At 37.7% G+C, this 19048-nt stretch overlaps 1 protein-coding gene across 1 annotated transcript in view; it reads right to left on the bottom strand.

The window, feature by feature from the left end:
* Positions 1–3745: 3745 nt before the first annotated feature.
* The window catches only part of ADGB (androglobin), a 148922-nt gene continuing 133619 nt past the window's right edge, over positions 3746–19048 (bottom strand). The window contains 6 exon segments of the mRNA XM_034990949.1: positions 3746–3931; positions 6559–6745; positions 7435–7549; positions 12640–12846; positions 15505–15607; positions 16336–16512. Of these exon segments, the coding sequence (XP_034846840.1) occupies positions 3746–3931; positions 6559–6745; positions 7435–7549; positions 12640–12846; positions 15505–15607; positions 16336–16512 (975 nt within the window).

The raw sequence follows: 19048 nt of genomic DNA, 5'->3' as shown, positions 1-19048 counted from the left end.
TTTATATTACTTAGCAGTTTATTAACTAAGTCTTTACTATGTAACATATTATTTTGGAATCTTTTTCACAAAGGCAAACATCATTTTTTAATGAATTTTCTTTGTACCTGCATAAATATATCAACCACCCACAGTTGAATGTGGCATGAAAGAGATATCCATGTGCCATCTGAATTGGCAATTCTGAAATCAATGGTTTGATGAACATTGAAATGTTCTCTAAAATAAATAAATAAAATCTTTTAAAAAATAGAAACCAAATTTTCAAAAACAAAAAACATTGAGCCCTCTGTTTTATATAGACTATTTTCAAACATTAAAAACACGTTGCATGATATTCTCACATTTATCTTGTGTCTCTGTCTCATTCCAATGAAGCCCTTGTATCCACTGCCTCTTGCAAAATAGAAAAGTAGAGGGAGAAGTGGCAAGAAGAGCCATACAGTAATGGAATTTGCCTCAGAGAAGAAACTGTGTGCCCTGGGCCATATCCCAAGTGGGATTCTTAATAACAGATCAATAAAAGTTTTTGAAAATTTGGTTTCTATTTTTTAAAAGATTTTATTTATTTATTTTAGAGAGAGAGCACACGCAAGTGGGAGAAGGGGCAAAGGGAGAGAGGGAGAGAGAATCTCAAGCAGATTCCACACTGAGCATGGAGCCCAACAGGGGGCTCGATCTCACAACCCTGAGATCATGACCTGAGCCAAAACCAAGAATCAGACTCTTAAATGACTGAGCCACCCAGGTGCCCTGAAAACTTGATTTCTAAAAGCCAGTTAAAAGTTTAGTGAGGTTGTCAGCAATTTTCTGATTCATTTAAATGAAAATTGTCCTTTGTTACATTTCAGAAAACACTTTAGTGGACACTTGGATTTTGCAAAAAGGAAAGCCACAATCCTATTCTTCAGTGGAGGTTTTAGAGACACTGAAGTGTTAAATTGCTCTTATAATGATGTTTCATTATCATCAGAGTTGCACCCTCAGGATTATTACTCAGAAGCCAGGCTGTGACTGCAGAAGAGAAAGCTGTTTTCTCTGCTCTTACAAGAGCCCCTGAGAAAGGGGGTAGAGAGTTGACCTTGAAGTACTTGGGAGGATGCAAAGAGGTAGATGATAAGAGACTAAGGCGAAAGAAACTGAATGAGAAGCCATACATTTGTCAAAGACGATGCTCTAGGGATTGTAGGAATTTAGTATGCTTTATACATATATCTTGGTTAACTCAATCAACACAACTGAGGGTCTTTAAACAGCTATGTATTCTAACAGAGCTATTTATTAACTATGATCCCAGACAACTATCTTCAGCTTCTCAGTAAGCTTTACTGTTCTTCTACATGGAGATGATCTCAGTGGGGACAGTGCAAACCTCTAGAGAATAGTTAGGAAAAATGCGGGGGCATTTTGGATTGGCCCAAGAATGGGACAGAACTACTGCTATTTACTGGTTGAATGTTAAGGATGTTAGATATCCCCCAATCTTTGAAAGAATCACATGCAACAAAGAATTATCTTACCTCTCTATGATTTGAATGGTCCATCATTCATGTGGTCTAAAAGCAAATTAATGATCCAAGAACCTAACTCTGTAAGATATATAAAACAAAAGTATCTTTTGCAAAGTTTTAAAAATTCACTGAATATTTCAAGGAATGCATCAGTTGTCCACACTAAAGGCAGACTAAACATTGTTATCTTTGAAAATTTACCAAGGTTGTTCACCATTTTGAAAATTGTATCACCAATGGCAACCCCATTCCAAATATTTGAGTGACAATTACAAACCACCTGTAAATCAGTCTGCATTTATTTGTACCTACTGCATTGTCAGTGATTCCAAGTATAGGTAGGAACATTGTACCTGGTGTTCTATGTCCCATGTATTTCCAGTGTAGTCACTCCAAGCATTTATACAGTAATATTTATAGTATCTTCTTACAAAATATTTTGATTTTATTTTTCCTTTATTTTAAAGGTCAGGCACTATATTTCTTTTTTATTTATTAGAAAATACTTTGTTAAGTCTACCATCTTGCTACCTCTTTTCTGTTCTTACCAGATTTTCTTGTACGGAAAAGATCTAGAAACAAAGCAAATATTTGTCACAGGAGAATTAGCTGAATCAATGACAATGTATTTGTGCCATGAAATATTTCACAGTAATTAAAAAGAATGAATTACTTTTGTCTCAAAGAGATTTTGTATTCTTTGGTGAGAAAAATCAAGACACAGTAAAGAATGCATAATAAAATGACATTTTGTAAAATAGGTCATGATATAAAATATGTATGATTATATTAGATGAGTGAAAAACATGGACATATTTATACTAGGTTGTTATCATGTATTATTTTGTGGGGTTGGGAGATCACAGGGTGATGAAGGAAAGTTTAGGCAAAGAATAATAGAGGAAAAGTGCATGTGTTTGCATATTTGAGTAAAATTACATATATATGTATATATCTAATTAACATTTTAATAATAAGATTTAATAATAAGGGGTGCCTGGGTGGCTCAGTCATTAAGCGTCTGCCTTCGGCTCAGGTCGTGATCCCGGGGTCCTGGGATCGAGTCCCGCATCGGGCTCCCTGCTCCGCAGGAAGCCTGCTTCTCCCTCTCCCACTCCCCCTGCTTGTGTTCCCTCTCTCGCTATGTCTGTCTCTGTCAAATAAATAAATAAAATCTTTTAAAAAAAAGATTTAATAATAAGATTTAAGTACATGGGGCATCTGGGTGGCTCAGTCCTTAAGCGTCTGCCTTCGGCTCAGGTCATGATCCCAGGGTCCTGGGATTAAGCCTGGCATCGGGCTCCCTGCTCAACAGGAAGCCTGCTTCTCCCTCTCCCACTCCCTCTGCTGTGTTCCCTCTCTCGCTGTGTATCTCTCTGTCAAATAAATAAAATCTTTAAAAAAAAAAAAAAAGATTTAAGTACATGAAAAAAGGAAAGGTTTGACTGATTAAAAAATACCTTTGGAGTTTTCGTCTGAGGAAGCTATGAACTAGAAGTGTGCTTCTGGGAGAAGCCCATTTCCGGTCACGTGCCTCAGTTAATCCACTGCAGTTCTCTAAAACTGGCAACCAAGAACATGCTCTGTGACTTACAAAAAACATGGTGCTGGGACTAATGACAAGGGATGCATTTGAGGTCACAGTCTCTATGTCTGGGTGACCTGACCGAGTGTTAGGTAGGATTCAGAGTTCAAACACTTGTATTGAGCTTAACCCACAACAGCTCTTGCCCGGTGAAGGACACAAATCTGAAGCATATTTTAAAAATATCTTAAAGTCTTTACAGTTATAAACAAAATTCCCTCTAAGAACCATAGCTGTTTTTCTCATTGTTGAATGTCTTCAAATGCAATCCTGTTAGTCCATTCATGATCTTGTTTTACTGTTCACCAAAAATGCAGCAATTCAGAGGGAGACACATCAATGTTATTGCATTTTAAATATTTTGAGGCACTTTTTATTGAAATTGGAAAAATTGAAACTCCAATGGCTACTCAAATGATAGTTTTCTGAGAGAAACCAACAAATGAACATTATAACACAGGAACTCATTCTAAGAAGGAAAACCTAGTACCTTATCAGTAGGGAAGGTTATAGATCACACAAAAAAAAAGGAAGGAAAGAAGGAAAGAAGGAACGAAGGAAGGAAGGAAGGAGAAGAAAAGAAAAAAAAGAAAGAAAAAATAAGGGGTTTCCTCTCCAGAAGAAGGCGGTGAGTATTGGGCACTGCTAGTTACTTTTTCTTCCCTTTCTTTTTTTTCTGTGTGTCTGGAGCCAGTGTCTTCTTCTCTGGCTCCACTGGACTTGTTTCTTCCTCTGTAGCCAGAGCTTCTAATCTTAGGCGCTCAGCTTCCAGCAACTTGTTTCTATACTCTTCCCTGATATCAAAGATCTTCTGTCGGGCTTCATCTAAAGAGTCCTATTCCAAAACAAAATCCCAAGCAATTAAGATCTACTGTTAAAAGCTTATGGTCCCAGAAAGAAATTAAAAAAAAAAAAAAAAAAAGCAATCCCTTGATCCCTTCCTCATGCCAATAGATTCCTGTGGCAAATTACTGAAGAGAGACAGAGAAAAAAATATTAGGTTATGGTCTCAAATGTTTATCAATACATGAAACATAAGAGAGCAACAAAGGGTACGTGAGATTTTAACAAAATGGTAAATAAAAGCATTACTAAGAGAGAGAGAAAGGGAAGAGATAGGCATGAGTTCAAATATAAGCTCTAGAAAACATGCAGCTCAGTGCATCTCTCACCGTAATTGTGCTCAGTAAGTTACTAGTTCCCCACATTGTACTAGACCTGATGAAATGTGTCTGACCTGTACTTGAAGAACTTTCAAGTACTATCACCCAGTTCACTGCTTTCTTTGTTATTGTCCGTTTGGCTTTCATTCAAAGACACCAAGCTAAATCCGAGATCACCTCTTGGTCCAATTCTTACTTACCCCTACCCTCTCCTCCTGGATCAACTGATTCACTTGGTTTTCTGGACCTCATACCCCATTGACTTTTCTTCCTCTTTCACTAGCTGCTCCTTGTCAGTTGCCTCTGCTAATTTCTCCTCTTCTCCTTCATCTCTTAACGAGGAAATGGCCATGTCTTAGATCTTAGACCTCTTTCCTTGGTGATTTTATCTAACCCCATGGCTTTAAATTCCATTTCTATACTGATGGGGGTCCCCCAATTTTCTAATCTAGAGCCCAGATCTCTCTCCTAAATTCCAGAACCATATATCTAACTTCTTTCAATATCTCCCACATGACTGTAATACATATGTAAGAATGCTTTTTTCTGATACAATAGAAATATCCAAAAATGTCTCAAATTGAAATCTTTGTCTTTCCTTTCAAGCCTTCAGATCTGATGGCAACTCAACCCTATCAATTGTTTAGCCAAAAACCTTAGAGCATTTCTTGACTCTTTACTTTCTCTTATACCAACAATCCATCAGGAAATCCTGATTCTACTTTCAAAATATATATAACTATAGTTAAATTATAGTTTATATTTTCAAAAAGAAGGGTAATTTTCAAAACTTAATGTCAGTTCCAGGCAACATTCTAAAAATATTCACAAATAAAGCAGTGATACAATTTAAGTGCCAATGTAGCTTTCCTAAGAAACTTTGGCTTTCTTGTTTCATTTGCATTTCTGACAGAATGGGCACAATTATGGTTCAACCTGTTGTTTCCTGTTTCAAAAATGATATAATTAAAAAAAAGGATTAATGAACTGATGCTAGCCAGAAGAGAAGTATTTAGAAATGACTGTTTTTGTCTTCATTGCTGAATTCTTCGAGAAATTTTCTGTGGTTTTGCAACTTGCATGATTGTGGTGGAGATTATGGCAGAGTTGAATGTCAGAATGAGACTCTCCTCAAAGCTTTTGGTGAAAGAAAAGCCCCGTATCCACCACAATAAAATTGGCTTCACTAAACCAATTGTACAAGATGAGAGTAGTACCATATTAAAAAGAGAGACAGGGGCGCCTGGGTGGCTCAATCGGTTAAGCGTCTGCCTTTGGCTCAGGTCATGGTCCCAGGGTCCTGGGATCAAGCCCCGCATCGGGCTCCCTGCTCAGTGGGAAGCCTGCTTCTCCCTCTCTCACTCCCCCTGCTTGTGTTCCCTCTCTTGCTGTCTCTCTCTCTGTCAAATAAATAAAATCTTAAAAAAAAAAAAAAGAGAGAGACAGAGAATGTCATCTGAAGGATTTAGTGTAAAGTAAGTTTAATATATGTCAGTAATCTCTTGAAGATTGGTATCTTTTTCTCCCATCTGATAAGAAATGGGGTACGGATAATGTCTATTAAGGGAGACTCAAGCAAAACTAAGGTGTTTGTGCCTCACACTTAAAGAATGAGATCCGAATTAAAAAACCATCCCCGTTGGGGCACCTGGATGGCTCAGTCAGTTAAGCGTCTGCCTTCGGCTCAGGTCATGATCCCAGGGTCCTGGGATCGAGCCCCACATCGGGCTCCCTGCTCAGTGGGAAGCCTGCTTCTCCTTCTCCCACTCCCCCTGCTTGTGTTCCCTCTCTCGCTGTCTCTCTCTCTGTCAAATAAATAAATAAAATCTTTAAAAAATAAATAAATAAAAAATAAATAAACCATCGCCGTTAATATTTCTTCCCTATCGCCTTCCCATCTACTGCATTTGCTTGTCTGTTAAACACAGAAAAAAAACATGACTGGAAATAACGAAATTCCCTTTTGTCTTATAATACTGTAATTTAAAGTATTTTCTACACGATGAATTGAATCTACATAATTTTAATATTCACCCAGTTCTCTTCACACATATTTTGTTGTTGTCTTCTCTCTCTTTCCTCCCATTTTTGTGGATAGATCCCCAATACTGCATTATGGAAGGGTTTAAGGAAGTAAGTAAAATTCAGTGTGTTTCACCAATCTTCCATCTTCTCTGAGGAGTTGGGAACTAAATGCTTTCAAGACTTCTTTCCACCCAGGTCCTATATTACTCTTCTATGATATCTTTTTAACATTATAACAGAATGTGTCAACTGTAATCTGTATGTTGAGACTCACCCGCATCTCCCCATACATCTCCAGGATTTCATCTTTTACTTTAAGCTGTTCCTCTTGGTCAATGTCTCGAATGCTGAGGACTCTGGTCCTATACTGACGGAACTGATGAACCTCCTCTGCCTTTTGCATTGCCTGCTGCTGGTTCAATTCCTCTGTTTGTAGCACAGGGTCGTTGTCTATCGTTTTTCTATAAAAAACATCAAAAGAGATGCATAATCATTTTGGAATGCTGGGCTGAACTTTACTTCAGAATTCAAATAATTTAAAATCATATGGACAGTGTGGTGGTCTGAATCCAATCAAATGTTAGGAATAGAAAGGATAAACTATTATTTTTTGATGAGCTATGCTCCGTTTATTAAGTCACTAATATTTTAGGAAACAATTCTAGGAAAATACCAGTAAAAATCAGATGCTTCATCTGACGAGGTGTTCATGGAATTGGTGTTGGAAAGTATGAGAATATTTGGAGGTTTTTCCTTTTTTAATTTATGCAGTTAAATAATGTTGAAAATATTTTCAAACATAAATATGCTTGAGTAACTATCTCTCTCTGTTAATCTCTGTCTAGTTCTTGATGAAATTGAACCTACTTAAATAATGCCAGCAGGCATAGTGGGGAATTTTCTGCAGCTCAAGTCACTTTAATCAGCTTATAAATTAAATCTTTACAGGAAATATTCAAATGCTTTTATGATTGACTTAATAAAACATTTGCTAAATTTGAGATGTAAAATCATGTACTTCTAAAAATTTGAATACATTGAAGTATATTAAGCATTTCAGTTCAAATTTTGAGTTGTTTAGCAACTTATTAATGTATCCAAAATTCTATGAACACAGATGTCCGCATTAATCATGTTTATTAAAACTTACCGTACATACTGAGTTAAATTTACACATTCTAGCGCTTTTCGAATAAGTCGTGGAGACGTTTCCAAAATTGTTGGGGATCGTGAACGAGGCCCTGTTAAAAAAAATAAGTCTTAGACTTTGAAAAAAGAATCAACACTGACTACATGACTGTTGTATCTTATTTTAATTAAAAATAATATCTTCTGTTAAAAAAACAACCGTTGCTTGGACTTGTCTAATTTAATATGATTTTAATGTGACTCAATTTACTTTATTGAATATAATTATATTTCATATTTATCCTCTAGCTGATGTTACTATACTTACAGTTACATGAAGGAAATGGCAAAGTGAATATACTCTATGAGAAGAGTAACAGAATGTTACTGTGATGGTAGTTAAATGAAGGTGGAGACAAGAAAAGTCATACTGTATTTCTTTATAAACAAATTAAATGACCCAATATTTAAAATGCTTCATCTAGGGGTAAAAGCCATCATAAGCACTATGGGGAGTGGGATATAAAAATATTTAAGACATAGTAATCTACTTTAAGAAACTTGTAGATCCAGTGCGGTAGGCAATATATAGCAGGTAAACAGTGAAAATCAAGTTAGCAGGAAATTTCTACTCCCTAAACTCATTTGAACCCACAAGAAAAAACTTAAAAAAGAGACTTTAGAGTCTATGATATTAACCACTCAGGCTTTCCAGGACATTTAATCTCCTTTTAAAAAAATTACTGGAGTATAAAATGTCATAAAATTCACCCATTTTAAAAATGTAATTCAGTGCTTTTTCGTATGTTTACAGAGTTGTGCGACCAGCACCCAAATCCAGTCTCAAAACATTTCCATTCTCCACATAAAATCTCCTGTGCCTCTCACAGCCCTTCTCCATTCCCATCACAAGCCCCGGGCAGCCATCGATGCGCTTTGTCTTCTATAGCTTTGTCTTTCTTGGACATTCCACGTAACTAAGAATGGTAAAATGACATCTAACTTTTTGAGAAACTGTCAAATCATAGTGTTTTGATTATTGTTAGCTTCATAATAAATTCTGAAAACATGAAGTAAAGATCCTCCCCCTTGGTTCTTTATCAAAACCGGGTCTTTTGCATTTCCAAGTAACTTTTGGGATCAGGTTGCTAAATTCTATAAAATGTCTACCAGAACCTTGATAGAGATTATACTGAATTTATAGATCAATTTGGGGAGCAATGCCACCTGACCATATTGAGTCTTCTAGTCCAAAGCATGGACTGCCTCCTTCTTTCTTTAGATTTTTAAAAACCTCCTTTAGTGACGTTTTGTAGTTTTCAGTATACAGGTCTTGCACTTTCATTAAATTTATTTCCATACATTTATTACTGACATTACTGTGAATGAAATGGGTCTTAATTTCCTTTTTTAATCGCTCATTGATATTATGTAGAAATGAAAGTAATTTCGTATATTAATCTTGTATATTGTACTTTTTATTTAGTTACATGCCTTCAGAGTTTTAACATGTTTTTTAATTAATTGTTTTTCAGTTTATTAGTGCTTTTTGGGAGAGGCTATGTCAGGTCCTCACTTCGCCATCAAGATGTCTCACACCCCACGGACTATTTAATCTTGCTTTTTACGCGTGGTTGTGATAGCCTCCAGCAATATTGGAAAGTGCTTAATTTATAACAACTTGTTAAAAGTGATCACTCATTCAGAAATAAAATCTAATATAAACCTTTAAAAAACATTTTAAACATGATATACAAATTAATTTTTCATTTTTTTGAAAATACATGAAGACAGTACATGTGAAAAAACAGAATATCCTAACTCAACTCTATGATGAAAACATAAATTCAACCACGTCTTTCATTTTATAACAGAAAACGTTCCTGAAGAGTTGACACTTTACAATATGTTTTTTAGAAACCAGCAGGCAATAACTTTTCTTTTTTCATTGTGATGACTATGGGATCTTAGATTGCTAAAGTTCATTTGCTTTTCTTCTGAACATACCTACTTATTCTGGCTATATTTTTGGCATTTCAAACATGAGACTGGAAAGAAAATACTTACTGATTAATTAGATAGCTGTGTTTTCTTGCCTCCTGCCAAATAACATATATTTAAACAGAAGAGGGTGTGGGAAAGGGGCAGAGAAGTTTAACCTTCATGTCCTGCTACTAAACTCTGTTGTCAGAATAGGGTGTGAGTGTATTATGACAGCCTTGTTCCTCCAGAATAGTGCAGCCTAAAATGTGTGTGTGTGTGTGCATGGACGTACGTGTGTGTGTGTGTGTGTGCACCATCCTCCGTCTGCAAACTGGCCCTCTGTGGGATAAGTTCTGAAAATAAGAACATGCATTTAGAAATATCTTTAAAGCCACTGGTCATTACTGGGCTCATTTTATTACATTTTACAAAAGTTTCCGCTTCCAACAGACTAAGGGAGAAAACTTACTTCATCATGGGTAGTCTGAAAATCGTTGTTCAAGGCATAGTGATTGTGAAGCCTGGGGAAAAGATGTGGGAATAAAGACAAAGATCACCTGCAATGTTTGGAAAAGGCATTTTCTAGAGGCTCCCAGAGATGAAGGGGAAGTGGAAAGCAATGTTTTTGAACTTGACTATGGCTTTGGTATTGAGGAAGAATGCTTAGGTGTGAAACCCATAATGATACCATTTACATATGCCCTCTGGTACTATGACGGAAATTGGTCTAAATTACCTATTATATGAAAATAGGAAGTAGCAAGAATAAGGTAGGGTTTTTTTGTTTTGTTTTTAAAGATTTTATTAATTTATTAGAGAGAGAGAGAGAGCATGAGTAGGGTGAAGGGCAGAGGGAGAAGCAGACTCCTTACTGAGCAGGCAGCCAGATGTGGGACTCCACCCTGGGATCATGACCTGAGCCAAAGGCAGACGGTTAACTGAATGAGCCACCCAGGTGCCCAAGAATAACGCAGTTTTGTGGGATCACAAATATTTATTGGAATATAGAGACCAGATCATGCAAAAGCTCTCCCAGGGTCTGTAATCTCTTACAGGTGATGCTTCTCCAGGAGCGAGGGCCAATATGGGGCACCAACAGCCGAGGTGGGAGCAAAGCATGGAGTTCCAAAGAAGAGCTGGACAACCAGACCCACGGTTTTCAAGCAGGATTCCTTCTACATCCCCAGTACCTGGGGTCCATGGCCATGTTTCAGTGCTGTAGGATGTACTGGAAACCCAACAGCACACCTCTCCTTGGAGGGAGAAGGGGTCAACTTTTCTTGATTTTGTGGGATTGAATTTATATTTTATTTTATATGTAATATATTTTTTGTATTATTATATTATACATATATTATTTATATTAAATAAAAAATGATAGTAAAACACACACAAAAAAACACATTTCAAACGTGTTGGAGACATTTTTGCTTGAGGACAGGCCACTTTGGTCTCTGTCCTCCATCCCCACTCACGTTTACCTTTCCTCCCTGTTTCCTGCCCTCTCCTTTCCATCCCAAAGTACACTCTTTCACAGTGCTGTGAACTTTAATAGAAAGATGTGAAGACTGAAGGCCAACAGTGTGAAGAAATGAAGAGCAGGAGAGCTGACACGGAAGCGGTCCCTCCCAATACTGGTCTGGGGCTCTGCGCAAAAAATGAAATCTGCACCATGACTGAGGGGACACACTACCGGAGGCTGGAGTGAAGAATCATGATGGTGTTCCATTTTTGCAACTTAAAAAAATTACCTTGTTACCATATAAATAAACAGGTCAACCTCCGAGTGTAATTAGATTTTCACTTCACAGGTCTTTAACCAAGTGTGGGGAGAAGTTTGTGTTCTGTTAGAGATCACAACACGTGGAATGAAAAGAACTAGGATTAGAGTCCTGATTCACGCCACACTGTTTCCTCTTCCTGCCCTCGCATGAGGCATTTATCAATCACTTAAATTCTGAGGCAGAGATAGCAGTATATGATTTGTCTAGTTCACAGAGGCTCCAGTGAGATAATATAGATGCAAAACCACTCTACAAATTAAATATCAATATAGAATGATAGATGTTATTCTAAATAAGTTTTAGTGTTACATCATGCATGTCATTATTTATTAAATGAGTGCTTACTTTCAAAATATTGGCTCAAAAATGGAATCTCTTGTTACTATAGTAAAAGAGCCCTTTGAATTTCGGGATTTTCCTCTTCCCTGTGGAAATCCTTCAAGGACATGTTTTAGCCATAAACAGTTTTTAATTTAAAAATTCTGACTGGAAAAAAAAATAAAAAAATAAAAATAAAAATTCTGACTGGTTTAGAATTTTGAGAAAAGAACCATTGTTGGTGTTTCCGAGGATGCCTCCTTCCAAAATATCTTTCTTTCTTGCCTGGGTTCTGAACAAGTAGAGAAATAAATAGTACTATTTTTACTACTGATATAAGTATAACTGGAGAATGTAGCTCCATGTGAGAGGCAAACGGGCCACGGTCACAGAACTCGACAGCCAGCTGACCCCTACTGTCCCCCTCATGATCACAGGTGGTGCCTGCAACTCAGGGATGAGCTAGGGACCCAGGATCCCCTATGGGCAGCCCAATTTATTGTTTCAACCATATAGGACACTTAGTCCCTTAGCAACAGAGAGTCCAGGAGCTGCTCAGGGGAAATCCTTCCTCAGGGAAGCCAGCACAGACAAGACATTTCTCTGTAAAAACTTCCATGGAGGATTTATGTTCATTTTAGTGAACAAATACGAATCCCCATTATATGAAAATGAACCAAATCCATGTGATTTGTGCACCACTGAAAACTCCTCTCCTCCAAAATTTTAGAATCAGAGTATTTAAAATTTGTTGTAAAAGGTAAAAAGAAAATACATCATGTAGTCTATGATAGATAAAAGGATCTACATTTGGTGGCAATGGCATGTGCCATCGCTGCAATTTTATTCTTAGTGTTTGTAGACACAGAGAAGTGTACAAAAATACACCTGCTACAGTTTGTTTTTTGTTTTTTGTTTTGTTTTGTTTTGTTTTTCGTCCACTTCTATCTTTAAGATAGCTACTGAGCAATGAGGTCCTTGAGCAAGATTATCAACTCTGATAAGCAAAATGAAGACCTATGAATCCCAAATACACATTCTTCTATGCTATAACCCGAGGCATCACATGTGTTTGTTGGTGTCTTTTCCAGAATTTTTATTTCCAAGTACGTATTTTTCTTACAAATGAGAATACTACTTACTGATCTCCTTTCGCACACTCTGCTCCTCCTTCCCTGCTGGGGACATTCCTCCACTTTCGCTGCTCCCTGACTTGGACAGATCCTTCAAGCCCTTGCCCATTTGCCACTTCTTCCACAGCATACTCCCCGATGGTATGACATCTTTGCTCTCAGAACTCATGGAACCCTTTGTGTCCGACTCTTTTGTGGCACTTGAGGACATTTCAACTACAACATGACATGTGTGTTACCGAAGACAAACTTGCATTCTATAAAATCATACACAGAAAGTGACGAAGGTGTGTGGGAGCCAGGTTTGGAGCCTACTGGAAAGCTTTTGCAAACCAGAGCACTAGCAAAAACAATCTTTGGTAGCCTCAGAAATCATTGTGGATGGCCCAGACCACCAGTGTGTCTGGAAGTGCCTCAGGATATGAACACATCACATAAAAATAGAGGCTTTGGGGAGGTGAGACACCGCAAATGGAAATGGGATCTCTGAACCACTGGGGCCCCTTCTAGGGTGGGCCCTGGAGGAGATTCAACCTGCCTTGTGTGGGAAATGTATGTGAATGGGGTTCTCCTCTCTGAAGAGGGAGGCTGAGTCTAGGCACTTGTCCTAAATTATCTTAAAATAGAGCTGAAAAGAGCTCTTGCTTGTGAAGTTGTAAAGCTGGAAAGTTTTTCCTTAATGCTATAATTCTACTCCCACTGTTCTAGATCTTTATGCCTAGGGAAAAAAAAAAAAAAAAACTGTGTAAAACCTACCACAACTTCCACATTATGTAAACATTCCCCCCCATTTATCAATTGCAGATAATTTAATTAATGTTATATTCTGCTTTGAATAAAAGGTGATAATAGGTCAGTGCTTGAAAGCATGGAGAAATGTTGAAATAAATATGTTTTAAGATACTATTAAAATTGATTACCCTTAGAGCAAAATGGATCAAGAAAAAAGAAATTTAAATGAAATTTATTCCAGGAAGTTTAACTTAGATAAAATAGACAAATTTCTTATAAAACACACCTTACTAATCTGACACAAGAAGAGTTAGAACAGCTTAATAGTGAGGGATAGAAAGTATATACTGTATGAGTCCAGATATATGAAGTTCAAGAACAGGCAAAATGAAAACAGGGTAGTAGAGGTCAGACCAGTAGTTACCTTGAGGGAGAAAATGGCTGAGGGAAGGGGAATGAGGAAGACTTTGGAGTTGTTTAAGTGTTTTAGATCTTGATCCGAATGGTGGTTCCTGAGTGTATACATATGTAAAAATGTGTCAAGCTGTACAACGAATATTTGTGTCTTTATTGCATGAATGTTGTAGGACAAGGTCAGCCTCCTGTGAGCCTTGTTCTCCACTTGGCTTGTGAATCTCAGTTTTAGCAAAGAATCCTGCTGGACTAATTTATCAAGAATCACCCCTCATGCTTTGATATCCAGTCCGGCTCCTCTCTCCCCCTACCCCCCATACCTAGCCAAGTTTTCTGGGTAACTCTCCACCCATTCCGTGCCTAGTCACTATAAAGCCCCACTTGTCCCTGCTGTATTCAAAGTTGAATTCAATCTCTCTCTCTCCTACTGCAATAGTCTTGAATAGTGTCCCTTGCCATTTTTAACAAGTGTCCAGTGCAACATTTTTCTTTTGCATATAACAATACAACATTTCTAAAAACAATAATAAAATCTAATAAAATAATAAAATTGAAAATAAAAAATGATAGAGTCATAATAAAACCTATTCACCTTTGTATTCTTAATATATTAGACTTTAACACTTAGAAAAGTGAGTACTTTAGGAGTTAGAAATATTTCAAATCCCAACTCTATCACTTTTGAGATATGTGACTTAGGAAGAGTTCGGTGACTCTCTGAGCATTAGTCTCTTTATCTGTAAAATAGGAATAGCAGTGTCAACCTCATAGTTGCTGTAGGTTAAAAGGAGATAAACAAAAAGTGCTGTGAAGAGTACCCATCCCAGGAAACAAAATCAGGGTGATATTTGTTGTTTTTACTCTTTATATGAAAAGTTAAGGGGCATTATCTTTATAAAAAGCATTGAATTGCATTTCTAAAGACATAAACATGGAAAAGCATGATTGGGGATGTTAACGCCTTCAGCCTACCCGAGCATCCCAGAGAGGTTATAGATGGGGGCACTCAAGGGTTAGTGATAAGGTGCTCTGGGGTCATGGAGAGCTGTCTGCAAGCTGGCCTTGTCTCTGGGTATCTTGTGAATTTAGCAAATTGCAGAGCAAATTACTCTGGGCCTGTATCCTTATGGGTAAATTGGAAACCACATTATAGATTATAGATTATAGTGGATTTTTGTGAGTGTTCAATGAAATAATTAGTATTTTCGGTTCTAGGCCCACAACAATCACTCAATAAAAGCAGTTAGCTTGGGGCACCTGGGTGGCTCAGTCGGTTAAGCGTCTGCCTTCGGCTCAGGTCATGATCCCGGAGTCCTGGGATCGAGCCCCTCCTTCTCTCTCTGCTCCCCTGCTCCTGCTCTCTCGCTCGCTCTCCCTCTATCTCAAATAAATAAATAAAATCTTTAAAAAAAAAAAAAAGCAGTTAGCTTTATCTTATTGCTATTGTTTATAGTTATTGTTACTAGAAAGGTGCCAGATTAACAGTCATGGGCCTGCCTTCAAGTTCACACACTGCTACCTTTGACCCAGGTTGCATTCTTATTTCTGGTTTCATCTTTTCTTAAATGGAGAAAACCACATCTACTTGGGGAAAAAGCAAACATCTGCTTGATAAGAAAAAAAAAAAAAATTAAGAATCTATTTTCCTATCCTGTAAGATGCTCTGTCTTTTAAGAGGTGCAGGGCACAGCTCCGTGCTCTCAGGCAGTGGGGGTAGGGCTCACTGACCTTCCTCCAGCACTTTGGCTTGGCTGTCAGACACAGGCATGCTTTCTGCATCCGGTATTTTCTTAATGAACCGGCTGAGGTAACGCAGGCGAGCCTGGGAAGCCTAAAGAACAAACACTGTCAACGAACAGTCCAGGCAACAACATTTAAAGAGTACATGAAAGAAAGAGGAAAGTGAGAATAAATATGGCAGTTTGAACTAGACCAGCTCTTATTATCCAAAAAACCCAAATTCTGAGCCATCCATAATTCTGACAGTTATTTTTGACAACTAATGAAGAAGCAGTCCTAAAACGAATACACAAGGCATGCAGCCTTAGATCCAGTTGCTCCTGAACCTTTTTCATCTGGCTTAATAACCCTGAGTTGGAACATGAAACTCATATGAGTAATAATGGTTCATTATAGCAATGATTCTTACATAAAATATAGTAGGGAGGGAGACCTGAAGTATGTATATTCCACAAGGGGTAGCACAGGCTTTTTATCCACATGTTCAAAGTACATAAAAGCACATATTAAACATGTTTATGCTTTCTTACTTGGGAGTTGAGGACAGACATGGATACAGACCATGCTACGTGAAAGAACGAGGGAACCCACATGGCACCATTATGTGCTTCACTTTTGAGAGTCATCTGGTATCAGTCATCTGCACAACATTTCACGATGTGTTCAAATGTGGTCCTAAAATGTAGTTAGTGAGTGTCTAACAAAATTCCAGATACCGTTCCTAAAGGAAAGATTATGCACTTTCACCAACATGGGTCCCACTTCAGACCAATGCCTAGGAATGGAAAGTTAAAGAACAACTTTTCAAACTCAAGTGACCTTGATAGCTCTTCCTGGCTCGGTTATCTCCCAGGCTTGCTTCATGGCTCGGATTTCATCTGCTCGTTCTGTATCTTTTTTCACTTCAAAAAATTCTGCTTCATTGTGTTCAGTGACCAACCTCAAAATCCAGTAGGGTTTATTTGGGTCTTCTTGTTGAGGGTGAACAGTGGATATCTGATAAATAAAATAAAAACCTTTGGGTCAGGCATTTTCCTCCATTCAAAAGGGTCTGAATTTTAGCCCATGATCCATCATTTCACTATTTCAGTATTGACCTGGAGAAATGAAAACACATGTTCACAAAAATACTAGGACAAAAAATTCATTACAGCCTTATAAGAGCCAAAAAAGGGGAAACATTATAAATGTCTATCAACTGATGAATAGATAAACAAAGTAGCATCTATCCATATCATTGAACACTACTTGACATTAAAAAGTAATAAACTATTGATGCATAGCACAACGCGGGTGGATCGTACAGGTAGACGTCATACTGAGATAAAGAAGCTGAGCACAAAAAGAATACATCTTGCATGACTCATTTGTATGAAATTCCAGACCAGGCAAACAGCCATCTGGGGTGGGGTGTGAACATGACAGAATCCATTGCAAAGAGGTTTGAGGGCATCTCCAAGCTCATGGAAATGATCTATACTTTATACCTTGATAGAGATATGGATTACAGAGTGAATGCACTAGTCAGAATTCATTGAATTGTAAAATTAAGATCACTGCATTTCACTATGTGCAAATTTTATCTAAAACTGTAAACAACAACAACAAAAAAGAAAATTCTAAATTACATTTAGGGTTACGTTGCACCTCTTTACAAAAATGAGGGTAGGAATAGTTGATCGTGTCCAAGTGTGGATATACTGGATATATACTCATTATGAAAGTTAACATTTTGATATCTTCTAGGATTATTTTCATTTTTTAAAATTTTTTTAAAGATTTTATTTATTTATTTGACACAGAGAGAGAGAGAGAGCACACACAAGCAGGGGGACAGCAGAGGGACAGGGAGAAGCAGGCTTCCCGCTGAGCAGGGAACCCGATGCAGGGATCCATCCCAGAACCCCAGGATCATGACCTGAGCCAAAGGCAGATGCTTTATTGACTGAGCCACCCAGGTGCCCCTATTTTCATTTTTATGAGCCATAGGCTGGGAGCAGATTGACTTAGGACTTGAAAGATCTGGATAAGTGAGGCTCATTGGTGACAATCTGGTAGGGAGAGAGGCTTGAATCTAATGTGGTTACGAACACTTCACCTATGATTGAGATAATGTCAATTATCCATGTTAAATAATGCAGATGGGGAAGCAGGGATTGGTGGGGCCACTGAATAATGTTCTTGGGGACAGTTTGGTTTCAACGTTACCAAAAAGATCTCCTTGCTTTCTACAATATCCCCCTAATATTCTGATGAGAACTTAAATCTCACAATTGGAAATTCTTTTATTTCTTTCTTTTACAACACAGTACAAAAGATTTTATCATCTTTTATATTGCTTGATAAATGAGTTTATCAGAAACTTCCCTGGGATCAGGAAAGGGAGTATGATGGATGAGGTGTGGGGCCACCTGTAAGAGTTTATGGATTGAGTTAAGCTTATTTGTTTTAAATTTCTATAGTTTATTTTGTTGATGATAAGAATATTTTCTCGGTGCATTCAAATACTTGATTTAATAACACTACATGATAAACCAGAGCTACATCTAGAAAACACAGCATTATCTTAAAGTTTCAAGGGAAACAAAGTGGTTGATTGAAACCACTTCACCTGTGTTTTTTAGCCAATGTTAAAATAACTTAATTTTATTTTTTTCTAAAGATTTTATTTATTCATTTAAGAGAGAGAGAGACAGAGAGAGCACACAAGCAGAGGGACAGGCAGAGGGAGAGGGAGAGGGAGAAGCAGATTCCCTGCTGAGACAGCCAGGATCCCGATGTGGGATATGGGGCTCTATCCCAAGACCTGGAGATCATGACCTGAGCTGAAGGCAGACACTTAATCATCTAGCCACCCAGATGCCCCAGAATAACCTAATTTTAAATAGAAAACTGCATCTGGTCCTTTCAAATGTAATAATCCCTTGACAGAGAAACTTCTCTTTTTCTGCATCCATTTAGATATTACAATAAAAGGCAGCATTTGGATTGTAAATTGTAGCTAGTGTTGGGAAGATTTTGTCCTCATAGGTATTTTGAGTTCAGTGTTTTTAAATAATCTGAATTTGAGTATCTTTAGGCCTATGCTTGCACGCCTCAACTCTTGCCCCCACATCCTCTTCCTTACCCCTAATCATTGTAATTACCTAACTGGCCCTGAGGGAATTTGGAATCTTGACCTCTGGGCTGTAGATAGAGTCCCAGCCTCCTAATGAGACTTAAAGGCCCTCCTCCTTCTGACCCTTACTTAACCCTCCAGCCCCATCTCTCATACTTTAATGCTAGAAGAAAAACGAAACAAAAAATGACAAACAAAACAAAACAAACAAACAAAAACCCAGAAAAACAAAACACAGCGATTGTGTTCATTTTCACCTTACAATGTCTTTGCTCATTGACTCAGGTCTGGATTTGGCTCCTCTAAGAGAAAGAAGTTAGAATAAGTATCTCTTCTTCCCACCACTTCACATGCAATATCTAACATTAAAACTCTCTGTGTACCTTCAGTCTCCTCCATTAGACTACAAGTTCT

The sequence above is a fragment of the Mirounga leonina genome, unplaced genomic scaffold, assembly GCF_011800145.1.
Source record: "Mirounga leonina isolate KUSES-001 unplaced genomic scaffold, KU_Mleo_1.0 Mir_53, whole genome shotgun sequence".
Taxonomy (NCBI): domain Eukaryota; kingdom Metazoa; phylum Chordata; class Mammalia; order Carnivora; family Phocidae; genus Mirounga; species Mirounga leonina.
Note: the sequence above shows the minus strand (reverse complement) of the source record. Positions and strands in the feature narration are given on the sequence as shown.